Here is a 21,948-nt window from a genome sequence, read left to right as displayed (position 1 = left end):
TTACGGATTGACGGACCTACTTGTTCTAGTTCTCTCTTGCGCTTTGTGATACTCCAACGGCCTGTACCACATTATCGACTGTGCACTGGCATGCACCAGATGCCTATCCCTTGCGAGGCGGTCTCATGAGTCGAGTGTTTGGCATAATAAAAGACGGGAGGAAGAATGAAGAGTGAGGAATGTAAACATAGGCAGCGTTTTGAAATTCATTCTGATGCCAGTCCTCGAGGGTGGGAGTGCATGCGTTTGGAGCCCAGGGTGCAACCTCCTTCGGCTTTCAGCAAGGAAAAGCAGCTTTATTGATATAGCACATTTCATTCTTCCAATGTTACGTTTGTGGGATTAAAAACAAAGATAAACATCTTTGTTGCTTTTATCACCATTAGGTGTGGCAGTGGCACCCGACTGAAAGCAGCTAAGCCTTGAAATGGAACTGGTCCTTTGACTCTACCTGGTGGCAAGTGTGAGAACTGTTTAAAATCGGGTTTAGATTGACTATTACGACTACACACACACACACACACACACACACACACACACACACACACACACACACACACATCTCTCTCTCTCTCTCTCTCTCTCTCTCTCTCTCTCTCTCTCTCTATCCATTTTCTGATCCGTTTATCCTCACAGATGTCGCGGGGGGGGGGGGTGCTGGAGCCTATCCCAGCTGCCTTCAGGCAATAGGCGGGGGACACCCTGAACTGGTTGCCAGCCAATCGCAGGGCACACATACAACCAATCGCGCTCACACTCACATTTATGGACAATTTAGAGTCTTCCATTAACCTGCCATGCATAGTTTTTGGAATGTGGGAGGAAACTGGAGTACCTGGAGAAAACCCACGCAGGCACGGGGAGAACATGCAAACTCCACACAGGAAAGCCGGAGCCGCACTTTGAGGCTGACGCGCTAACCAGTTGGCCACCAGGCCGCAGTGTGTGTGTGTGTGTGTGTGTGTGTGTGTGTGTGTGTGTGTGTGTGTGTGTGTGTGTGTGTGTGTGTGTGTAAAATTGTACTCGCAGAACTGCATTTTTTCTACTTCTGAGTTAAATGGCAGGTCATGCCAGGAAATACAGAAAAAAACCTACAACACGTAGGCTAATACAAGGTAAGGATAAAAAAGTGAATATTTTTTATTCTTGACACAAAATCAGAGTTTTCTTCCGACAATTTTAATCTCAATAAAATGACATCGAATATAACATGGGAACAATTAGAACATAAATTATGCTTAAATAGAGAAAATAAGTTCATCTCCATGTGATCATTTTGTCGGTCCGCATCTAAACCGTGTCAAAGTGCTTGTAATAAAAAAGGGAGAGACGCCAGTGCCACGCGTGTTTGCCATAACTCTCCCGGTGGGTGGGTTGCTGCTGCAGAAAAAGGCTTCCCTGTCTCCCCTGTGCGTCCGCCTAAAACACCCCCTGGCCGCCGGTGCTCGCCGGAACCAATTAGCATCCCCCTCCGGCAACACCGACCGGGATACGCTTTTTTTTTTAACCCCCGGAACCAGAGCACGCAAGCGAGCACGTCTCGGCATCGCCCCTCTCTCGGTGGGTGGACCGCGACTGAAGCGTCGGACGTATTCGGAGGGGAGCGAGTGAGTGCGGAATGGCCGAGCAACAACAGCAGCAACAACAGCAGGAGGAGGAGGAGGAGGGGATGAAGTCGCCCGACACGCCGGTGCCAGGTGGTTCGCCGACTGGGAAAGCGCTGTCCCTGGCCCGTCTGCTGCAATACGAATGCTCCCGCTTGCTCCAGTTATACGTGAGTCTCGCTCATGTTAACATCCAGCGCATCATATCCACCTGTAGTCCGTAGAGTGACGTCATTGTAATACGCTGTTTTGATACGGTTCATTTTACGGTACGTTCCTTCTTCGAATTACAACCGTGGGTGGCAGCGTTCAACTGCAGTGCATCACAAGTCGGAAAGCAAATGATGTTGGTACATCTCACCCATAAAAAAACCCAATTTATTTGGAGGACTCAGTTTGTGTTGCCTGGGTTCCGAGAATTGATTTGGGGCTTCGTAAAATATCTCCCAAAAAATGTTTTGAGTTCAAATGTATTTTTGTGTGTTTGCAGTTGCGTTTTTTTTATTTGAATGGAAGTGTTAATTTTTTTTTTTGTAATTATTTTTATCCACATTCTTTTATTTTATTTTATATTTTTCATATTCATATCTATAATTTGGGGGAGAAAACGAATGGGGTGTATTAAATATTTATTCATATTTATATATATATATATATTTTTTTTGTCTGTGCATTTTCTTTAAAATTACGTAGTTTTATTTAATTTCCTAGACAATGTTATATTTGGCCTGTACGGTATAAAAACTTAAAGGGGAAGTCAACTCCCAAATTTTCAACTTTGCAAATATGTTACATGTGCCCCCAGTCATCTAAATGCGGCATTCTGATTAATATTAATATAATCTGCCTGTTTTCTGAGTTATGTCATGTGGCATTCGCAAGCAGAACCGTGATTGGTTTTTACCTGAACGGCAATTCTACACTGCGAATCATTGTTGTCATTGCGTGTTGGCCGAGCACGGCCGTGAAATCGCTCTCGCAGGCCCTACGTGTCCTATGCACACTAGGATGCAGACAGTAATCATACTAAAAGCAAACCGCCACCCATTTCCCCACTCTCGTCTCCAGCCTCCCTAATGGATTTTATATTTTTGTGCCTGGCCTTCTTTGACACAATCCATCTAATAATCAATACGACTGTGAAATCACAACCGCTTCCAGATGGAGCAGGAGACCTTCTTGTCAGAGCAGCCCCCAAAGGGCAGTCGTATGGTGTCCCTGAGCCCAAGCGCTGAGCAGCCGGATCCGGAGGAGGCGGTGCGGCGGCTGCACGCCGCCCTGCGCCAGTGCCTGGGCCTGCTGCACAGTGCCATCGCCCGGGCCGAGGAGGAGTGGGGCTCGTTGGAGGGTGACTACGAGACCCTGCGCCACACCGTCCGAATGCGACTGGAGCATTTACTTCACACGACAAAAAATCTCCTGCAGACGGACGACGCCACGCTGGAAGTCACCCCAGACATCCGGTGTGATGAGGTACAGCCTTTCCACGCGCATAAATCGGACATTGAATAAGTTCTCCTCGGCAGTGTTTTGTGGCAGTTTGACACATCAGCAATTCATCATCTGCGTCAGAAAGAAAGATCTTTGTTCTCAGTTTTTATCTTTCAGTTAAAAATATACAACAGCCCTAATTGTGACAACTGTAATAATGACAGCACAATTATAAATGTAACATCTGCATACTTTTTAGAATCGTATTTAATGCAGTTTTCCATCCCACAATACAATACTTTTGATGGATAATCACAAAGAATTCAACATTGTTTATTTTTATTGGAGTCTACTATCGCACAACATTACGTGTAGTCGAATGAGATCCAATGCAACAGTTGTTCGACCCACAGCATTGTCGAATGACCGCCCACAACATTATGATCAGAGTCATAATGGACCTTTTGAGTGGAAGAATTGTCAGAATTTTACACATTGTATATTTGTCATATTACCAAAGCAAGCAGATACAAAATGTTACATCGACTCTCTCGGCTCTCTTGTGGCTAGGAAACTGACGGCGGGGGCGGGGGGGCTTTCCAGCTCAAAATATGGACGCATCGCGTGCTGCTGGAGCTGGTCCACTGGGCCGACCACGCCACGCAGGCTCTACACGTTCTCCACACGCAGCGGGAAGGAACGCAAGATGTCTAAAGCGGCAAATGAACTCACTCCATGCTAACCACTGGCATCCCATCATTAATACGGAATTGGACAGTGGCGGTTCCTTTATACACCACAACTTCACAACTTGTTTTTCTTCCTATCCAGCATAGTAAATGCTCTATTCTGGTTGGCACTTGCCATTCAAGTAATAATCTTATTCTTAATCAAATTTAATACATTTGTTCAAACCACAGCATTCTAGTCAGACCACCTGAAATTGATTATAATGCACCACGAGTGGTTAGAATTGAACACCTTATTTTTTTTTTTTGGTTTACTTTCAATCTTGTTGAATATATTGTTGGGTTCCACAATGTCATTGGAGCTGGTGTATAAAAGGCCAACTCAACAGTCACTGTCCAAATCCTGTGGAACAACACACTGCTTCACTAACAGCTAAGCTCTTTTAATGAGGCCCGGCTTTGCCCTGGCGGTATTTCCTCTGCGAGTGCTAAAATGACCTCCAGTTGACCACCATTTGCTGTGAGGCCCGTGTGCAGTGACCCACTTTCCAAGTATCCTGTGTGTAATTTATTCTATTTATTAGAACATATTTAATATTCTAACAAACTAACTGCTAGAAGTAGCCAAAAATACCTGACTGACTGACAAACTGTGACTGTTTTATTTCTTTTTGTTTTTCCCCTCTCGATGATTCCAAAAAGGATGGTCTTTATTGTTTGTATGATTTGCTCCTGATGTTCTACTTGAATGTGCTGCTGCTACACTGTTGGATCCACCAGATGTTTCCCAACCTCAGGGGTCGGGGACCCAAAATGAGTGCGGATCAATTTTGTTTAGGGTCACGAGAAATAAATCACATTTAAACATCTTAAGATGGTGTTCTTGTTGACATTTTGGGAAAACAAATAATCTTGTTGCAAAAACACATTCACATTTTTTTCAGAGGGAAACAAATCATGAGACTTACCGGTAAATCATATTTTTCAAGAAAACATATTCCTATTACAAGTGGTCATGCTTTTTTTTTGAAGTAAAAAGGTCATATTCATATTACAAGAGTTGCATTTTTATTAGCAGAAAATGTGTATTATCAAAATAAAATTTTGTTCAAAGGGGGTCATAAGATGATGATCAAGGAATATTCTTATGAGAATATTTTTTTTATGTTACAGGAATTATTCAGAATTTTGTATTTCAGGAAAATTGTCTTTTTTTTCTTTTTTTGGGACATGTTAGTGAATAACGTTGAACTTTTTGCTGAAAACTGTCATATTAGAAGTGTTAAGTTGAACTTTTGGGTGAAAGTTATAATGTTACAACAATTAGTCTTGTTATAGAGAGAGAGAAGTGATAGAAGATCAAAGTTGCATTTTTCATTTAAAAAAATAGTCGCTCTGTTTCATCAAAACAAAGAAATTACAGGTATTTCAGACTTTAAAATCAAGTTTTTATTTGTTTACACAAACGAAATTACACGAAAAAAGGACAGTTTCAATAGATATCGTCCTGTTACGATAATAATGAAAAAAATAGTAACGATTTTTTTAATTCCAAATATATTTAGTGTAATACAAAGACAATTATTTTCAGATTTGTACAAGTGTAACGGAGTGATATATTCAGTTTATTGTGACCCCCGTCACACAAGCATGAATTGAAATCCCTTTTCTGCGTTGCGAAAGTGCCCTCTGGTGGGTATGAAACGGACGGCGGGGGCGGGGGGGCTTTCCAGCTCAAAATATGGACGCATCGCGTGCTGCTGGAGCTGGTCCACTGGGCCGACCACGCCACGCAGGCTCTACACGTTCTCCACACGCAGCGGGAAGGAACGCAAGATGTCTAAAGCGGCAAATGAACTCACTCCATGCTAACCACTGGCATCCCATCATTAATACGGAATTGGACAGTGGCGGTTCCTTTATACACCACAACTTCACAACTTGTTTTTCTTCCTATCCAGCATAGTAAATGCTCTATTCTGGTTGGCACTTGCCATTCAAGTAATAATCTTATTCTTAATCAAATTTAATACATTTGTTCAAACCACAGCATTCTAGTCAGACCACCTGAAATTGATTATAATGCACCACGAGTGGTTAGAATTGAACACCTTATTTTTTTTTTTTGGTTTACTTTCAATCTTGTTGAATATATTGTTGGGTTCCACAATGTCATTGGAGCTGGTGTATAAAAGGCCAACTCAACAGTCACTGTCCAAATCCTGTGGAACAACACACTGCTTCACTAACAGCTAAGCTCTTTTAATGAGGCCCGGCTTTGCCCTGGCGGTATTTCCTCTGCGAGTGCTAAAATGACCTCCAGTTGACCACCATTTGCTGTGAGGCCCGTGTGCAGTGACCCACTTTCCAAGTATCCTGTGTGTAATTTATTCTATTTATTAGAACATATTTAATATTCTAACAAACTAACTGCTAGAAGTAGCCAAAAATACCTGACTGACTGACAAACTGTGACTGTTTTATTTCTTTTTGTTTTTCCCCTCTCGATGATTCCAAAAAGGATGGACTTTATTGTTTGTATGATTTGCTCCTGATGTTCTACTTGAATGTGCTGCTGCTACACTGTTGGATCCACCAGATGTTTCCCAACCTCAGGGGTCGGGGACCCAAAATGAGTGCGGATCAATTTTGTTTAGGGTCACGAGAAATAAATCACATTTAAACATCTTAAGATGGTGTTCTTGTTGACATTTTGGGAAAACAAATAATCTTGTTGCAAAAACACATTCACATTTTTTTCAGAGGGAAACAAATCATGAGACTTACCGGTAAATCATATTTTTCAAGAAAACATATTCCTATTACAAGTGGTCATGCTTTTTTTTTGAAGTAAAAAGGTCATATTCATATTACAAGAGTTGCATTTTTATTAGCAGAAAATGTGTATTATCAAAATAAAATTTTGTTCAAAGGGGGTCATAAGATGATGATCAAGGAATATTCTTATGAGAATATTTTTTTTATGTTACAGGAATTATTCAGAATTTTGTATTTCAGGAAAATTGTCTTTTTTTTCTTTTTTTGGGACATGTTAGTGAATAACGTTGAACTTTTTGCTGAAAACTGTCATATTAGAAGTGTTAAGTTGAACTTTTGGGTGAAAGTTATAATGTTACAACAATTAGTCTTGTTATAGAGAGAGAGAAGTGATAGAAGATCAAAGTTGCATTTTTCATTTAAAAAAATAGTCGCTCTGTTTCATCAAAACAAAGAAATTACAGGTATTTCAGACTTTAAAATCAAGTTTTTATTTGTTTACACAAACGAAATTACACGAAAAAAGGACAGTTTCAATAGATATCGTCCTGTTACGATAATAATGAAAAAAATAGTAACGATTTTTTTAATTCCAAATATATTTAGTGTAATACAAAGACAATTATTTTCAGATTTGTACAAGTGTAACGGAGTGATATATTCAGTTTATTGTGACCCCCGTCACACAAGCATGAATTGAAATCCCTTTTCTGCGTTGCGAAAGTGCCCCATCTGAACAGCACGAGCACGCCCCTCTTCTCTAAAGGATGTTGTGCGCATGCCTAGTTGAGCACAGCAGTCAGGAGGAAGCGCGTCTACCGACTGGAGGGAAGCACTGGCTGGCAGTCCTAATGGCGGAGAATGTACGCTCGCCTTTCGACTACCGCGAGCCACCGACACTCGACAGCGACGGGGACGGCAGCAAACCGCCACCGCCGCGCGGGTGAGTGACCGCGTTCGGGCCTGCTTTTTTTTGCTCCATTCCCCCTCCTATTTACAGGGCTTTGTTAGCTTGGCTCTATTTCGACTCTAGGCAGGCGCGCGTTATCAGCCCCCCGCCCCAGACTCCCCACCCCCTTCTCCTACTCATGTGGGATTTTTGTGAGAAAAGCGAATATTTTTTGGTGTTTTTGGTCCGTTCGTGAGTCGCGGTGGTGCCGTGCAGCTCGCAGGTGTCGCCCGCTCCCTCTTTTCGGTCACAGTGTGGCCCGTCCGGCCGGGTTAGTCGTGATGTTTTGACGCGGCGGGTAAGCTAACTGGTTAGCCGCGGCGTTAGCATCGAGAGCCCACTGGGGAACATCAGATGGACTCAGGCTGGATTCAAGCTGATCTCAGATCAGATGGAATTGTGGCCCAGGCCCAAGCCCCCTCCATCATAATTATCATCATCTTTGCAACATCAAAACATCATCATCATAAACATGCAAAAAGTCGTCGCGAAAGCATGTGTACAATTGGGAAACGTTAACTTCAGATTGAACCCATTCAGTGTTTAACCCCACGGTGAGGTCGCAGGTCATGTTGACCCACGTTGCTATTTGTCTTAAACTCGTTCAGAGATTAAAGTCTTTTTTTAATGTCATATCACAAGGTTAGATCTATGCTCAACAAAAATGAGTAAGTCATATTTGTTCTTGATAATAAAAAAAATGTAACAAAGGCAGGCTTTTTTTTCAAGATGAACTAGTAATATATTTCATGGTAATAGTTTTTTTTAAATAGTGAAAATGTGATATTTAAAAAAAATAAATAAAAAGTTGGAAAATGACCATTTTTATTTGGGGGGGGGCAGTCAGATTTGTTTCCATTGGCAATATAAGAAAAACGTTTTTACGTTTTAAAACAGCCCAAAGCAGAAAATAGCCCATTGAGATTAAAATGTTCAACGGGCTTCTGAATGAGAGGCATCAACAAGCTTACAGACTTTTTGTAGTATATGTACTCCATGCATAATGAGCAGAGGACTGGTAAACAAAAGCTCTTCTACCCAACTCCATACAAGCATAGGAAACTGAAAGCAACAAATAATTTTTTTCAGAGTAATTAAGGCAAAAACATAAGAAGACAGTCGTCCCAATATTGCTTTAGAAATAAAAGTGCACCAGTGACTGATCCCACAAGTGGCCAGAGCAGACAATCATCCTCAAAAGTAGTGAGTGGACATCTTAAAGCGCGCTAAACGGTATCAATCATCCCAAGACATTTTATAGCAGAATTGAAAGTCATTTATTTTCCAAAAAATAAGTTGTATATTAGTGAAGAAATCACGGCAGTTTTGGTTTTTTCAGCCGTGTTTGCGGGAGGAAGCGCAAGGGGACGCCGGTGAAGGTGTGTGACCGAGCCTATGTGACGGAAGATGAGGAGGAGGAGAGCATGTCTGAGCACAGCTATAGTCCTGGTCAGTATATGCATGCATGCACGCACACACACACACACACACACACACACACACACACACACACACACACACACACACACACACACACACACACACACACACAGACGCACACACGCACACTTTGTGTGAATAGTGCTAAAGGTCAGATGTTGTCCATTCAGGTGAGAGCCAATATCCAGAGGGCACCGAGGATGGCCTCCCACCACCGGGGAGTCCTTACTACCTAACAGACCCAGCTCAGCTCTGGTAAGGAGGACCCGTTCCCATGGTAACTACGCAGACTCCGCCTCCCTCATATCCGAGGTCTACCGAATACTCACGGTTTTGTTTTGGTTTTGTTTGGCCAGCGTACCGGAGCTGGGCGAAGAAGGGGCGGGCGGCGTCCGGGGACCCGTGCTCTTCCACCCGCCGCCGAATTGCCGCATTCGCGAGGTGCACTGTGGCACTCAAGTGCGACTGGTAGTCATAGCGATCCGAGACATAGCCAAAGGGGAAGAGATCACGGTGGACTACAGCCTTACGGACTGGGGCGAGAATGCCATGGTGAGAAATAGCCCCTTTCATAATAACATTTAGGTTGGGGACGGTGCCTCATAAATGAAATCATTTATTTGTATTAGAACATATTTCGCAATCTGTGGCAGCACTCTGTTTTTAATGAGGATTGCCTGTTTACAAACTTTGATCATGCTAATAGTTTGCGCTTGTCGTGTGTGCACCCACCAAGGACGAAGAGGCCGGCCCCCACCCACTGTCCCTCTCTGTTTCGGATTACCTCACCCCATCATGGTCCTTGTCCCCCTCATCCTCGCCCCTCACCCACTCCGAGCCCAGTGACTCGGACCGCGAGGAGGATGAGGAGGAGGAAGAGGAGGATGACGAAGATGAGGAGGAGGAAGAGGAGGAGGAGGAAATGGAGGAGATGCGGGGCCGAATACTTCGCCGCCGCAAGAAGCGCAAGATCCCCGCCGTGGTCAGCGCCAAGAAAAAGAGTGCGCCCACCTCCTCGCGTGGGCCAGGGCGCCCCTGCTCATCTTTCTCAGCCCCTCCAGCCAGATCTAACTCGCAGCCCGTCGGCGCTATGGCCCCCCCGACCACCAACATCAACAATAACATCAACATAAACATTGGCAGCTCCAGCGGCACCCCGGTGAGCCGGCGTCAGCACTGTCTGTACTGCGGGCGCCACTATCGGTCTTTGGCGCGCCACCTGGAGAAGCATCATGCCAATCAGCCCGAAGTCCGCTCGGCCATGGAACTAGCGCATCTCCGCACCCACTCCAACGGCAACCCCTCGCCTGCCTCTGCAACTCATTCCTTCGCGGTCCCGCAGCCTTCGGCACCCGGTCCGGTGCCCTCGCTCTTCGCCAGGGAGAGGGAATCGCCGGGCACCCGCTCGGGTGCCGTTTCTTTCTCACTCTCTCTGTCGCCGCCTGCTCAAAAGAAGGCGGCACCCGTCTCGTCCTCGCCGCCGACCACCAGGCGCGCTGCCCCTCCGACCGCGCAACGAGTTAAGAGCCCCACGCCTCCTCCCTCGTCTCCTCCCAGGAGAGGCCGCAGGATGAAGAGGGAGAAGCTTGAAGAGCAGCAAAAGGTGGAGGTGGAGCGTGTCCAAGAGGAATTGGCCCCTCCTCCAACTCCGGAGCCGGACATCGATCCAGAAGAAGATCTCGATCTGTGTGCGGATGGAGACGGTGATGCACCGGAGGAGAATAACGGAGAGACCACCAGGTTGGATCCTGAATCATTTGAAGTTTTTTCAAGTACATTTTAGTGCAGTCAACTCCCACTGTTTGTGGGCGATAGGCAATAGTGGCCGCGTCGGTGAACTTTCATTCGCTAGTGGCAGCCCTGGATGTCTGACAGCATCAGTCCGTTATTATTTCAGGCTGGCCCAGTCCGTTATTATTTTTAACACGCGATTCTAATTGCTAAATTATATTTCGTCACCGCTATTTTAGGATTGTCAGTAAAAACTCTGTAGAAGGGTAACAGGAGACAATTTTATTTATTTAGAAACCACACAGAAAAAAAAAATACTTTAACCTGCCTCCTCCTTTTCAGATTTGCAAAATATTTACTTTATTTATTTATTTATTTTTTTGGGGGGGGTGATCTGAGGCAATTGACATCTTTGATTTGAAATTCTCTGTTCAGGGTGCTCCGAGACTCGGCAGCACAATTTAAAAGATCAAATGAAAATTCATACAAGTAAATGGCGCCTTGTTGTTTTCTATAATACATAAAGTTTGCAAAAAATTCTAAATATCTGAAATATTATGCCTTGAATTCTATCTCTTCTAAAGTTAACTTCAAATTTAAATAAACATAGTTTTGAATTGTTATCAGCTGTCACATTTTTTTTTTTAAAAAAGGCTGATGATCAGCATCAGCCTTGTTTTTTTTTTTTTTAACCATCAAAATGATGAATGCAGGTGCCAATAATGGGCCCCGGCAATTATCATTTTATTTCTAACTTAAACAGCAAAATGTTAAACTAAACTATGTAATTTGATCAATGAAATGCTTTTAGCTAATTGCTAACGTAAAATGTCAAATGCCAAAAACGGGCAAATTGGAATTCGCAGAGTCATTTTAAACCTTCAAACAACTGCCACTTTAACACGCCCGCTGTTTGAAACTCACAAGAATGAATGCCCAGAATCTGCAATTCTAGCTTCTGTGCCATCAAGGAAACGTGAAAGAGCGAGCAGCGGGTAAAACATCAATCAGGAGTCATTCTAACCGGTGTTGTCCTCTTCCCAGGTCACGCCGTCACCACATGTCTCCGCTGCTATCCTCGCTGTCGTCGCTGGTGACGTACCTCCGGCAGCAGCAGCACGCCTCCTTTCTGTCGCTGGGCCGCTCGCGCTCGGCCGAGGCCTGGCGTCAGCTGTGCCACGCCAGCCTCTCGCTGTTCATCCTCTACAACCGCCACCGCGAGTGCGAGGTGGCCAAGCTAACCATCCAGGACTACCACAAGCGCGCTGCTCCTCAGGAGAGCTCCGCCGCCGGCGGGACCACCGAGGCCCTCCTGTCGCCGTTTGAGCGCAGGGTCCTCTGCCACCTCCCGAGGGCCAGCGTCATGGGAAAGCGCGGCCGCGTCCAGCCCCTCATTCTGCCGCCCAACTGCGAGTCCTGCCTCGACCTGCTCCTTCAAACCAGCGCAGATGTGGGAGTGGATCCCGAGAGCCCCTATGTTTTTTCCCGCCCCTATCACTCCCCCGCGACCCCGCTTCGCGGCACAGACCTCCTGAGGAACTTGGCGCGAGCAAGCGGCGTTAAGAACCCCGGAGCTATCACGGGGACGCGGGTGCGCCGGCAGGTGGCCATTCTCACGCAGCTCCTGCTCCTGGAGGAGGGCCAGGCTCAAGGGAGCACCACCAAGCGTCTGGAGAACTTCCTGGAGACCGAGTACCACGTAACGCAGAACTGCTCCTCCATCTCGAGGGACGCCGCGCTGATGGGGCGGGTGGGCCGCGTTGTTCTTTATGGCGAGAAGGAGGGTGTGCTCTTCCGCGGGATGAGCTTGCAACACATCTGTCTGGAGTTGGACGGTAAGATTCACGTTGGAAGGAGGCCACTTGTTGACGTTTCACCTTTAATCCAAAAAGCTGCTTTAGTCCAACATTTTAGATGTGGGATTGTTGTTTTACGTTTCGAGCCTCAATTTAAATATTTGTTCGATGAAACTGTTCAGCTATTCCCAGCATTTGGTAAAATTTCCTTCAAGTGGAACTGCTTGGGACACATATTTTAGATATATATTTTTTTAATCCAGTCAGATTTAAGCCTTTACGAGTTGCCATTACACGTAACGATTTTCACAGTCTCAGTTTGAAAAAACTGAAAGCCAGAAGGAAGTTCAAGAGTTTTACTGAAGTTACAACGTGCTCCCGTCATCTTGTTTAGTGTAAGATGGTTATATCAGCTGTTTGAAATCACTCTTGTCCTCGTCTCGGCATTACGACAATACCAAACATTTGATTTTATCTTCTTTCGGTCTTTGCGGTGACATGACGCAACCAACAACCACTAGATGATAAATAATAGAGGTTATCTTATGAGCTTAACAAAAGTAGCCAAAAGCTTCTGCTTTTCCATTTTGTAGGATTCTACCAAGAGCCCGATAGGGAAAATATGCATTGTGAAGAAAAAAAAATGCCAAAGAAGCAAGTTGCAGTCTTATAGTCACCCTGAAAAATTCACAGTCTTTGTAAAATCTCAATGTAAGGCTAGGCTGTGATTAAAAACGCTCGAACTTGTCTTTCAATGTGAGCAAGTGTGAGATGACAGTTTCCTGAGGGTTTTTTTTTTCCAAATCTTCTCAAAGTCTTCTAATGTTCAGGGAGCATGAGTCTAACCTGCTCAGATCTGTGTCCTCTGCAGACATGAGTTTGGCATTTCATAATCAGCATTTCGTGTGAGTCGAGCGGATTGAGAAGCACAAACAACAATTCTACACACGTAACCCAGTAGAACCGAAGAGGCCTTTTGGATTGAAGGAAAAAAGGATGATTGAGAATACACACAGACATCGTGACCATGAGGCCTCTTTTGTGTCTGGCAGTGATGTCCGGCAACTCTGTCGACTCCTTCTCGGAAGGCTCGGAGGCGGAAGATGTGAAGGAGGAGGTGCCGCAAAAGGTGGAGGTGATGGTAAAGAAGAAAGGACCGGGCAGACCCCCGAAGAAGAAGAGGGCACCCACTCCTTCGGCGGTCAGCCCGTCAGTCGCCAGCGCCCCCAAGAGGAGGTCACTCCCACCCAAATCAGGTAACTCGTTAGTGTTTTACGAGTTTGAGTTCTGCTTCTGTGCTTATATCATGTACATCGTGTATCTCGTGGCTTTGTTTCCTTATTTCTTGATTTGCTTCATGAAATTACTCTGTGGTTTTTATGTGCAAAGTTTTTTTTTTTTTTTTTAATGTTTCTGGACATGGCAGAAAAAAAACTGACGCTGTGTATGTCAGTTGATTTTACATTGTGAATTTTTCAGAAAGGGTTTGTTAATATGAATTTTTTTTTCATTTTTTTTTTTTAATTAATTACTCTGGATTTCTTATGTCATGTTTCCCAATTTTTGTTTTTTCATTAAAAATTTTTTTTGTTTTTATTACTTTAACTTTTTACTCTTTAGAATTAATTACTCACTGGGTGTCACATTTTTCAATGAATTTTTTTCTGCAAATATTTGTGCCTCCTCCCCCATCTTTTTTTTTCTTTAACTACCGGATTTTCCAGTTTTTATGTGCAAAGTTATTGCTTTGTTTTTTTTATGCTTCTGTACATGGGAGAAAAAAAAAATGATTTATATCAGTTGATTTTACATTGTGAATTTTTCAGAAAGGGTTTGTTAATATGAGAATTTTTTATTTTTTTCATTTTTTAAATTAATTACTCTGGATTTTTTGTCATGTTTCCCAATTTTTGTTTTTTCATTAAAAAATTTTTTTTGGTTTTATTACTTTCACTTTTTACTCTTTATAATTAATTACTCACTGGGTGTCACATTTTCAATGGATTTTTTTCTGCAAATATTTGTGCCTCCCTCCTTTTTTTTTCTTTAACTACCGGATTTTACACACTAAAAGGCGCATTGGATTATGAGACGCACCTTCAATGAATGGCCTATTGTAATTTTTTTTCATATATTGGACGCACCGCATTATAAGCCGCAATCTACAATGCGTCCACTAGATGGAGCTATGCTTAAGTAAATGCCAACAGAACGATCAGATGTCAGTAAAACTTACTTAATAAAGCAGCGACACAGTTCACTTAACCAACAGCAAGTTATAACATTGACTCGTTAACGTTGAACTCTCTTGCCGCTGCTCTATTTCCATGTTCAACTGCGTAACCCGATCGCCTTAAGTTTGAACTCTGCGTTGTAAGCATGTCTCGACCAAGGAGCCATTTTGGGGTCGACGTATTACCGTCATAACCATACACAAGGCGCATCGGATTTTAAGGCGCGCTGTGGCTTTTTTACCGGATTTTCCACACTAAAAGGCGCACTGAATTATGAGGCGCACCTTCAATGAATGGCCTATTTTGTAATTTTTTTCATATATTGGACGCACCGCATTATAAGCCGCAATCTACAATGCGTCCACTAGATGGAGCTATGCTTAAGTAAATGCCAACAGAACGATCAGATGTCAGTAAAACTTACTTAATAAAGCAGCGACACAGTTCACTTAACCAACAGCAAGTTATAACATTGACTCGTTAACGTTGAACTCTCTTGCCGCTGCTCTATTTCCATGTTCAACTGCATAACCCGATCGCCTTAAGTTTGAACTCTGCGTTGTAAGCATGTCTCGAGCAAGGAGCCATTTTGGGGTCGACATATTACCGTCATAACCATACACAAGGCGCATCGGATTTTAAGGCAAGCTGTGGCTTTTAAGAAAATGGAAGGCTTTTAGGTGAAATACGGAAAATACGGTACCCTATAGATTTCAGTGTGTTTTTATGCGTCAGTTTGATGTATTTTTAGCACTTTTCTGAACTGTTTTACCTCTCTGTACAGTTAAAAATGATTACTTTTTGTATTCATCCACGCAATGCGTTTACCTCCCACAGGGAAGCGCGGCGTGCTGAAACGTCCCTGGTCGGAGGCGGAGCGCGTCGCTGTGGAGACGCACCTTAAGCGTAACCTCGCCGATCTGCGCGTACCCGCCAAGGCCGACTGCGAGCGCTGTCTGGAGCTCTGCCCACTGCTCGTCAGCAATCACCGCGACTGGCGCGCCATCAAGTTCTACGTGCACAACCGCATCCAGCTGCTGAAGAAGCAGGGTCGGCGGGAAAGCGCCGCCATGGCAGCGGCTGCTGCTGCCGCCACCACTGCCGCCGCCGCCGTCTGTTGATCCGGGACAAAGGCGGCGGGGTGAGGTAGGATCCACCAGCAAAACCCCTTATTTGTGTAAAATAAATGCCCACGGCCATACACATCATACATGGAGTACGGAAGGACTTGATACGAGGGTGAGCAGGGGATTTTGTTCATCCTCACCCTTTTCCTCATTTACCATCAGTGGCACCCTTTATCACAGACAAACGCAAAAAAAAAAAAAAAAGCCAAAGAAAAAAGTGGCGTTTGACATTGCGGTGTGGAGAGGCAGCCCAGCAATTGTGCGACGTGGACAAACTGCACATTTTGTAGCATCACAGGGAGCCATTTGGATGACCAAACATGAATGTGTAAAGCTTGTCATTCTGGCCTTTATAAGCAGTGGTTCTCAAACTGAGGGCCCTTTGGGGACACTCGGTGGTCTGCCAGGTATAGCTTGAGGGGCTGGAAAACTGCAATGAAAGTGTTGTATCATTTAAACAAAAAAGCACATACCTATGTATGTGGACTGGTGGCAAACAATAAACCTTATAACAAAAGGCCTGTTTTCCCCCCAAGAAAAGTGTGTTCTTTGATGTTGTTGGGTTTTTTTTTTTCCTTGGGTGTCTTTCTGTAATATTACGAGAAAGTTGTATTTTTCGAATTCACTCGTTCAAATCTGACATTCTTTGTGAAACTTGGACTTTGGCTATGTTCATATTGCAGATCTATTCAAATTATCAATTAGAAGTTGGAACATTTCTCTGCAGCCCAGTGGTTGGGAGTCACTGCTTTCAAGGCCCACACATCTTCTCAACTGATATCATTTTATGTATAGTGTGTGTTTATGTATTGTTATTATTAGTAGTATTAATATTATTATAAAAAGAAAAGTCTATGACACAAGTGTGACATGGTGGGGACGGCGGCGTACCTCTACAGAGGCTGCTGATATTCATCCGACAAATATTGTAATTAGTCTTCAGTCGCGATCTTCAAGTTTGTTTGGTCTTCATTGTACATACTTTGCTGTACATATTATCTGTATTAAAATCAATGACTGTTTTTTTTTTTAACTGGATTTTGATGTGAGTTTTTGGGTACAGTTTCACAATACTTCAGAGAGGAAGTTCTGAATTGTTGTGCTTCAGTGTGATTAAAGGAGTAGCCTTTGTGTTTTTCTCAGTCTAACTATGTTTATTCATTTGTCAAGGCTTAAATTGATCAAATGTGTTCATAGATTGCGTTTAACATTTAAAAAATAATATCTGTCCATGGGCAATACTCTAAGGATTGGAGGGACTGGGGGGAAAACGGATTCCATTTATGCTCATTACATCTATTAATCGTTTTTAAACTGGTAAATAATCAAAATGTGCACCAACACTGCAACATTCTCACTCACCCCTCCCTCCAAAAATAAAAGTTTGCTAGATGAACGGTCTTTAATTTATCTTAGCATAATGCATGGGGGCTTTACATTCTTGCCTTCCCCCCTTTAATTTTTTCCCTTATTTTCATCCCTTCTTTTTCCTGCCGTTTTACATTTAAAAAGTGTACAGTATTACTTCTGGCACGATTGTAAAACGATTACAGTATGGATTGCAATTGCCAGCATCAAGGTGGACTGATCAACACCGGCAGATGAGCCGATGCGCTTTCAAAATAATTTGACATATGCCCTCCAACATCGAAATACGTTCATATAATTGTACAAGTTTATGATTGTCCATCCGAAAGGTGTGCTTCTTCTCTATGTTCCAAGCAAAAGCGCCAAACTCTTCAAGGATCGCTTGCGTCTAAGAATGACGTTTCTTATTTTGAAGTCTCGTCCGACGTGTCCGTTTTAGCAACATTAGCTTGCAGTCGTTGTCAAAGAGTTGCTTCGGGTGACAGAGTCCAGCTGTTCTGGCGTTTGGTCACGCACTGAGGGCAAAGACGAGACTATTTAACTCGATTTACACTATGCGAGGGATTTGTCAATGGAACAAACTTACTGACGGGTTGAAAGTTAGCCGCAGTGGCTAACTAACTAGATTCCTTGCTAGTTAGTTAGCTTCCCGTAGCTTTGCTGTTGTGCGAGAGAGAGCTTTTTTTTTTTTCCCCCTCAAATATATATGGATATAATTTAAAGCCAGGATGTCTCAGTTTGTTGATTCGGACGAAAACACCCCTTTACTCCGGGACGAACCAAGGAGGTGACTGTGATTTTATGATGTCAAGTACTGTAGTAGTAATTTGTTTTTAAATTAAACTTTATTGAAACTTGTGCACAGTGATGACGTTAATGATGACGATTACCGGAGCCGATGGAGATCGATCAGAGTCATGTACTTCACAATGTTTCTCAGCAGCGTAGGTGAGAAAAGTTTATATATTTTTGTTCATATTTTTTGCAGAAACCCTGACCGAAAAAGTAAGGAAGAACACTGCATCAAATTGAGGTGTTGATTCACCCCTGCTGCTAAATAACATTTATTTTGTATGATAATAATAATAATGATTCAATTTTGTATGTATGTATGTGTGTGTGTCTGTGTGTATATATATATATATATATATATATATATATATATATATATATATATAAAACCAAACATACACAACCACAATGTATTGATATTTATTTGGTTTCTCAACCATTGCTCTTTGTCAATCCTTATAGGTTTCACCATCGTAATAACATCGTTGTGGCCGTACTTAGAAAAGTCTGACGACAGCGCCGACGCCACCTTCCTGGGCTGGGTGGTGGCGGCGTACAGTCTCGGTCAGATGGTGGCATCGCCCCTTTTTGGCCTGTGGTCCAATTACCGGCGGCGCAGAGAGCCGCTAGTGTGCTCCATCTTCATCAACCTGTCGGCCAACATCTACTATGCCTACGCTTCCCTGCCGTCGACCGGGGACAAGTACCACATACTGATTTCGCGAGCCTTTGTGGGCTTCGGAGCAGGTTGTAATCATCATTAATTAATGATGTCATATGTACAGGAAACCCCCGTTTATCGTGGGAGGGAGGGGGTATTGTCCCAGACCCAGCCGTAAATAGGCGAAAATATGCGATATAGAAAAGCCACACAAAAATCATTTGTTGAAATAGCTCTAACCTTCACATATGGTATAAACACATTGAAACTTATTAAAACCCACTTTTTAAATCCATTGCAAACATATTTGAACACCCCCAGAAAATATATAGCAAACTATACACAGTCCAGTACTGTATTGATCAGTGCTGTGTGCCCCTAGATGGCACTCAAGGCTAAGGTAGGGAGTTTCATGGCTGGGAGTTATGTTAAGACGGATCATGGTAGGTGAGACACATTCCAGCAGGGGAGAACTGTACTCTCGTCAGTAGACAGTTTAACACCATTTGTGTCGTGACAGGTAATGTTGCTGTGGTGAGATCATACGTTGCTGGAGCCACGTCGCTGAAGGAGAGGACGAACGCCATGGCGAACATGAGTGCATGTCAAGCCTTGGGGTTCATCCTTGGACCAGGTTATTGTGGATTTTTACCTCCACTGAATCTAGACGACACACCTGAGAGTTGGGTCATCATCTTGAAAGCAAGCTACGTGCCAAACAGTCTTGATTCCTGTCTGTCGCCAAAGACTTGTCTATGGGACTTGTTAAAAAAGCAGGCCTAATATGTGGAAAATGTGTGTATTTTTTATTTTTTTTGTGTAATACGTGTGTATGTCCGTCAGCTCTGCAGGCTTGCTTGTCATTCCTCGGGGAAGTGGGTTACACGGTGGAATTCATCCAGCTGAAGCTCAACATGTACACTGCTCCGGCTCTACTGGCCGCCGTCTTTGGCGTCATCAACATCTTGTTGGTTGCCTTGGTGCTCAGGTGAAGTCTTTTGAAAGAAACGATCATTTGACAACAAAAGGGTGGCTTTGCTTCTGTAGCCAATGGTTGTCCGTTTCACAGGGAGCATCGTGTCGATGACGACGGGAGACGCATTCAAGCCATCAACTACCTCTCGGAAGGTAAGATGTTATGGGTGTCTCCCATTGGAACACTAATCTGGTATGTTGCCGTCCCGTCTCTTCCAGATGAAGTGGACCTAATCGAGGACCCGGAGGAAACCATCGACCAAGTAGCGGCCTACACCTCCAACGTCCTCTTCTTCATTGTCATGTTCATTTTCGCAGTCTTCGAAACGTATGTGGGCAGATTGCTGTCATGTGATGCTGAGCCTTGTAATCGTGACTCCCCTCTGAAACAGGATCGCCACACCTTTATCCATGGATATGTTTGCGTGGACGAGGAGAGAAGCTGTTTTCTACAACGGCATCATCATCTGCTGCATTGGCTTTGAATCCATCCTGGTCTTTCTGGCGGTGAAAGTGGCCGCTCAAAGGTAACGCAAATACAGCAATCCCTCGTTGAGTGACCCGCAATAGACAAAATCCACCAACTAGCGACTAAATATATGAGTACATGAGTCTGCAGTAGCAGTCAATGTGGAAAAAGAATCATCGCCAAATCTGGGTTCACTGAATTGCACTCTTGATTTCGCAGCGATAGACATATATAATGCACACACAGTTTCCAGCCTCATAAACACTTCTTACACTTAATGAATAAAACTTTGATGCAAAATACTTTTAAAATGCAGAAGAAGTACCGGCGCTGTAAATCCTTATAATATGACGGAAGTTCTTCTTCGTCTTCAAAATGGAAGAAAAATAAGAAGGGTTTTCATGGCAACTAGCTTTCACTTCCCACAACGAGGATTTACAGCACCAAAAGGCGTATTAACACACCAGGATTGTACCTTTGGCTACATTGAGACATGGAATTCTGGTTCAGCTTTGCTGTTTTAAACTAAAATGAATAACTTTAACGTAGTTATTAAGCAGATGTTTCATTTTAGAGTCGGGGATCGGCCGGTGCTGCTCGCAGGTCTGGCCATCATATTCTGCGGCTTCTTCATTCTGCTACCATGGGGCAACCATTACCCTAAAATCCAGTGGGCAGGTATTAAAAAAAAGAAAATAAAATCTTTTTTTTTGGGGGGGGGGGGTACTGACATGGTTTCAAGTTTGAAGGTAACCTTGTTTTTCCACCCTCCCTAGACCTTAAAAACAACTCATTGGTCAGTCAGCTATCATCCAACAGCTCTTTTGAGTCCACGGGCTGCCCATATGACCAGACCTGGTGTCAGTACACCCCCGCCATCCACCTGGCTCAGTACATCACCTCAGATTTCCTCATCGGAGTGGGCTATCCGGCTTGCAACGTCATGTCCTACACCCTGTATTCCAAAATCCTTGGACCAAAACCTCAGGTAAAAGAGCTAACCGATGTGAAGAGGGTTAGCTTCGAACCTCAGACTTTGCTTTTTGTTTCTCTTGTCTATAATGCTATTTTGATGTCCAGCTTGACTTCTTTCTATTTCCAGGGCGTGTACATGGGCTGGCTGACAGCGTCTGGGAGCGGCGCGCGGACTCTGGGCCCCGTGTTTGTCTCCCACGTGTACACCCTCCTCGGCCCTCGTTGGGCCTTCACTATCATCTGCATCATGGTGGCGGCGGCCATCGTTCTCCTCAGCTTTGTCTACCACAGACTCATCGCCTTTTCTGTCCGTCACGGAAGGACAATAGAATAAGCAGACGCTTTCCATACTGGACCCACCAAAGGACCAAAAAATGAGTTTGAAAGGGAACATGTGTGAACTTAGGCATCTAGATTGGCCTCCAGTTTTAAATTGAGTTACTACATCTTTGTTACTGATACACTAGTACGTTTTTAATCAATTGCATTTTGAATGAACTAAGGTGTGTGAACTTTATGCTAATGCATGTTTTAATGTCGCAGGCGCATGCACTGGTTTAAAAATGTGACTTAATAATGTGAATATATATATACCATATATGCTAAACAACTTTTTTTTTTAAACCGAGAGTGATGGATTTTGAAGCAATTGTCATATTTCCCATATTGAAGCTACTTTTAATACATTGTCAGGAAGCTAGGAGTATTCTAAAAAATGTATATGGACCTAAATGACAAGAGATTTATATTTTATTTCGATAAACATACAAAATGCAAAATCACGTTTTTTGTGTACGTTTTTCGTACAAATCGACCATACATTATTATTTCCCTGATGAGTACATTCCATGAAATCGGTATGTACAGTAAATTGTTGCGGAGTGAAACATTTATAATTTACAGTACAATACAGTACTGTCCAGCAAACT

General features: G+C 43.5%; 3 protein-coding genes across 4 annotated transcripts; all 3 read left to right on the top strand.

Moving 5' to 3' along the window:
• The first annotated feature begins 1,378 nt into the window (after positions 1-1,378).
• LOC109520297 (uncharacterized) lies at positions 1,379-4,597 on the top strand. The gene is made up of 3 exons (XM_019877423.1): positions 1,379-1,774; positions 2,766-3,077; positions 3,606-4,597. Exons 1-3 carry the CDS (start codon positions 1,619-1,621, stop codon positions 3,747-3,749), a joined length of 612 nt encoding a protein of 203 aa, XP_019732982.1. The 5' UTR covers positions 1,379-1,618; the 3' UTR covers positions 3,750-4,597.
• Positions 4,598-7,283: 2,686 nt separating this feature from the next.
• Positions 7,284-16,921, top strand: LOC109520351 (uncharacterized). 2 transcript variants are annotated; one of them, XM_019877491.1, is made up of 8 exons: positions 7,284-7,445; positions 8,791-8,900; positions 9,062-9,168; positions 9,248-9,443; positions 9,628-10,631; positions 11,667-12,457; positions 13,471-13,674; positions 15,490-16,921. In XM_019877491.1, exons 4-8 carry the CDS (start codon positions 9,441-9,443, stop codon positions 15,771-15,773), a joined length of 2,286 nt encoding a protein of 761 aa, XP_019733050.1. In that variant the 5' UTR covers positions 7,284-7,445; positions 8,791-8,900; positions 9,062-9,168; positions 9,248-9,440; the 3' UTR covers positions 15,774-16,921. The 2 variants fall into 2 exon arrangements, with proteins under 2 accessions (XP_019733050.1, XP_019733049.1); XM_019877490.1 differs by having other exon boundaries at positions 7,285-7,445; positions 9,062-9,146.
• A 643-nt stretch (positions 16,922-17,564) lies between these two features.
• mfsd8 (major facilitator superfamily domain containing 8) lies at positions 17,565-21,798 on the top strand. The gene is made up of 11 exons (XM_019877492.1): positions 17,565-17,934; positions 18,013-18,095; positions 18,402-18,686; positions 19,121-19,234; positions 19,444-19,588; positions 19,670-19,728; positions 19,795-19,903; positions 19,968-20,102; positions 20,619-20,722; positions 20,821-21,032; positions 21,147-21,798. Exons 1-11 carry the CDS (start codon positions 17,876-17,878, stop codon positions 21,351-21,353), a joined length of 1,512 nt encoding a protein of 503 aa, XP_019733051.1. The 5' UTR covers positions 17,565-17,875; the 3' UTR covers positions 21,354-21,798.
• Positions 21,799-21,948: the final 150 nt, after the last annotated feature.

Source organism: Hippocampus comes, unplaced genomic scaffold, assembly GCF_001891065.2.
Source record: "Hippocampus comes isolate QL1 unplaced genomic scaffold, H_comes_QL1_v1.1 scaffold143, whole genome shotgun sequence".
Taxonomy (NCBI): domain Eukaryota; kingdom Metazoa; phylum Chordata; class Actinopteri; order Syngnathiformes; family Syngnathidae; genus Hippocampus; species Hippocampus comes.
Note: the sequence above shows the minus strand (reverse complement) of the source record. Positions and strands in the feature narration are given on the sequence as shown.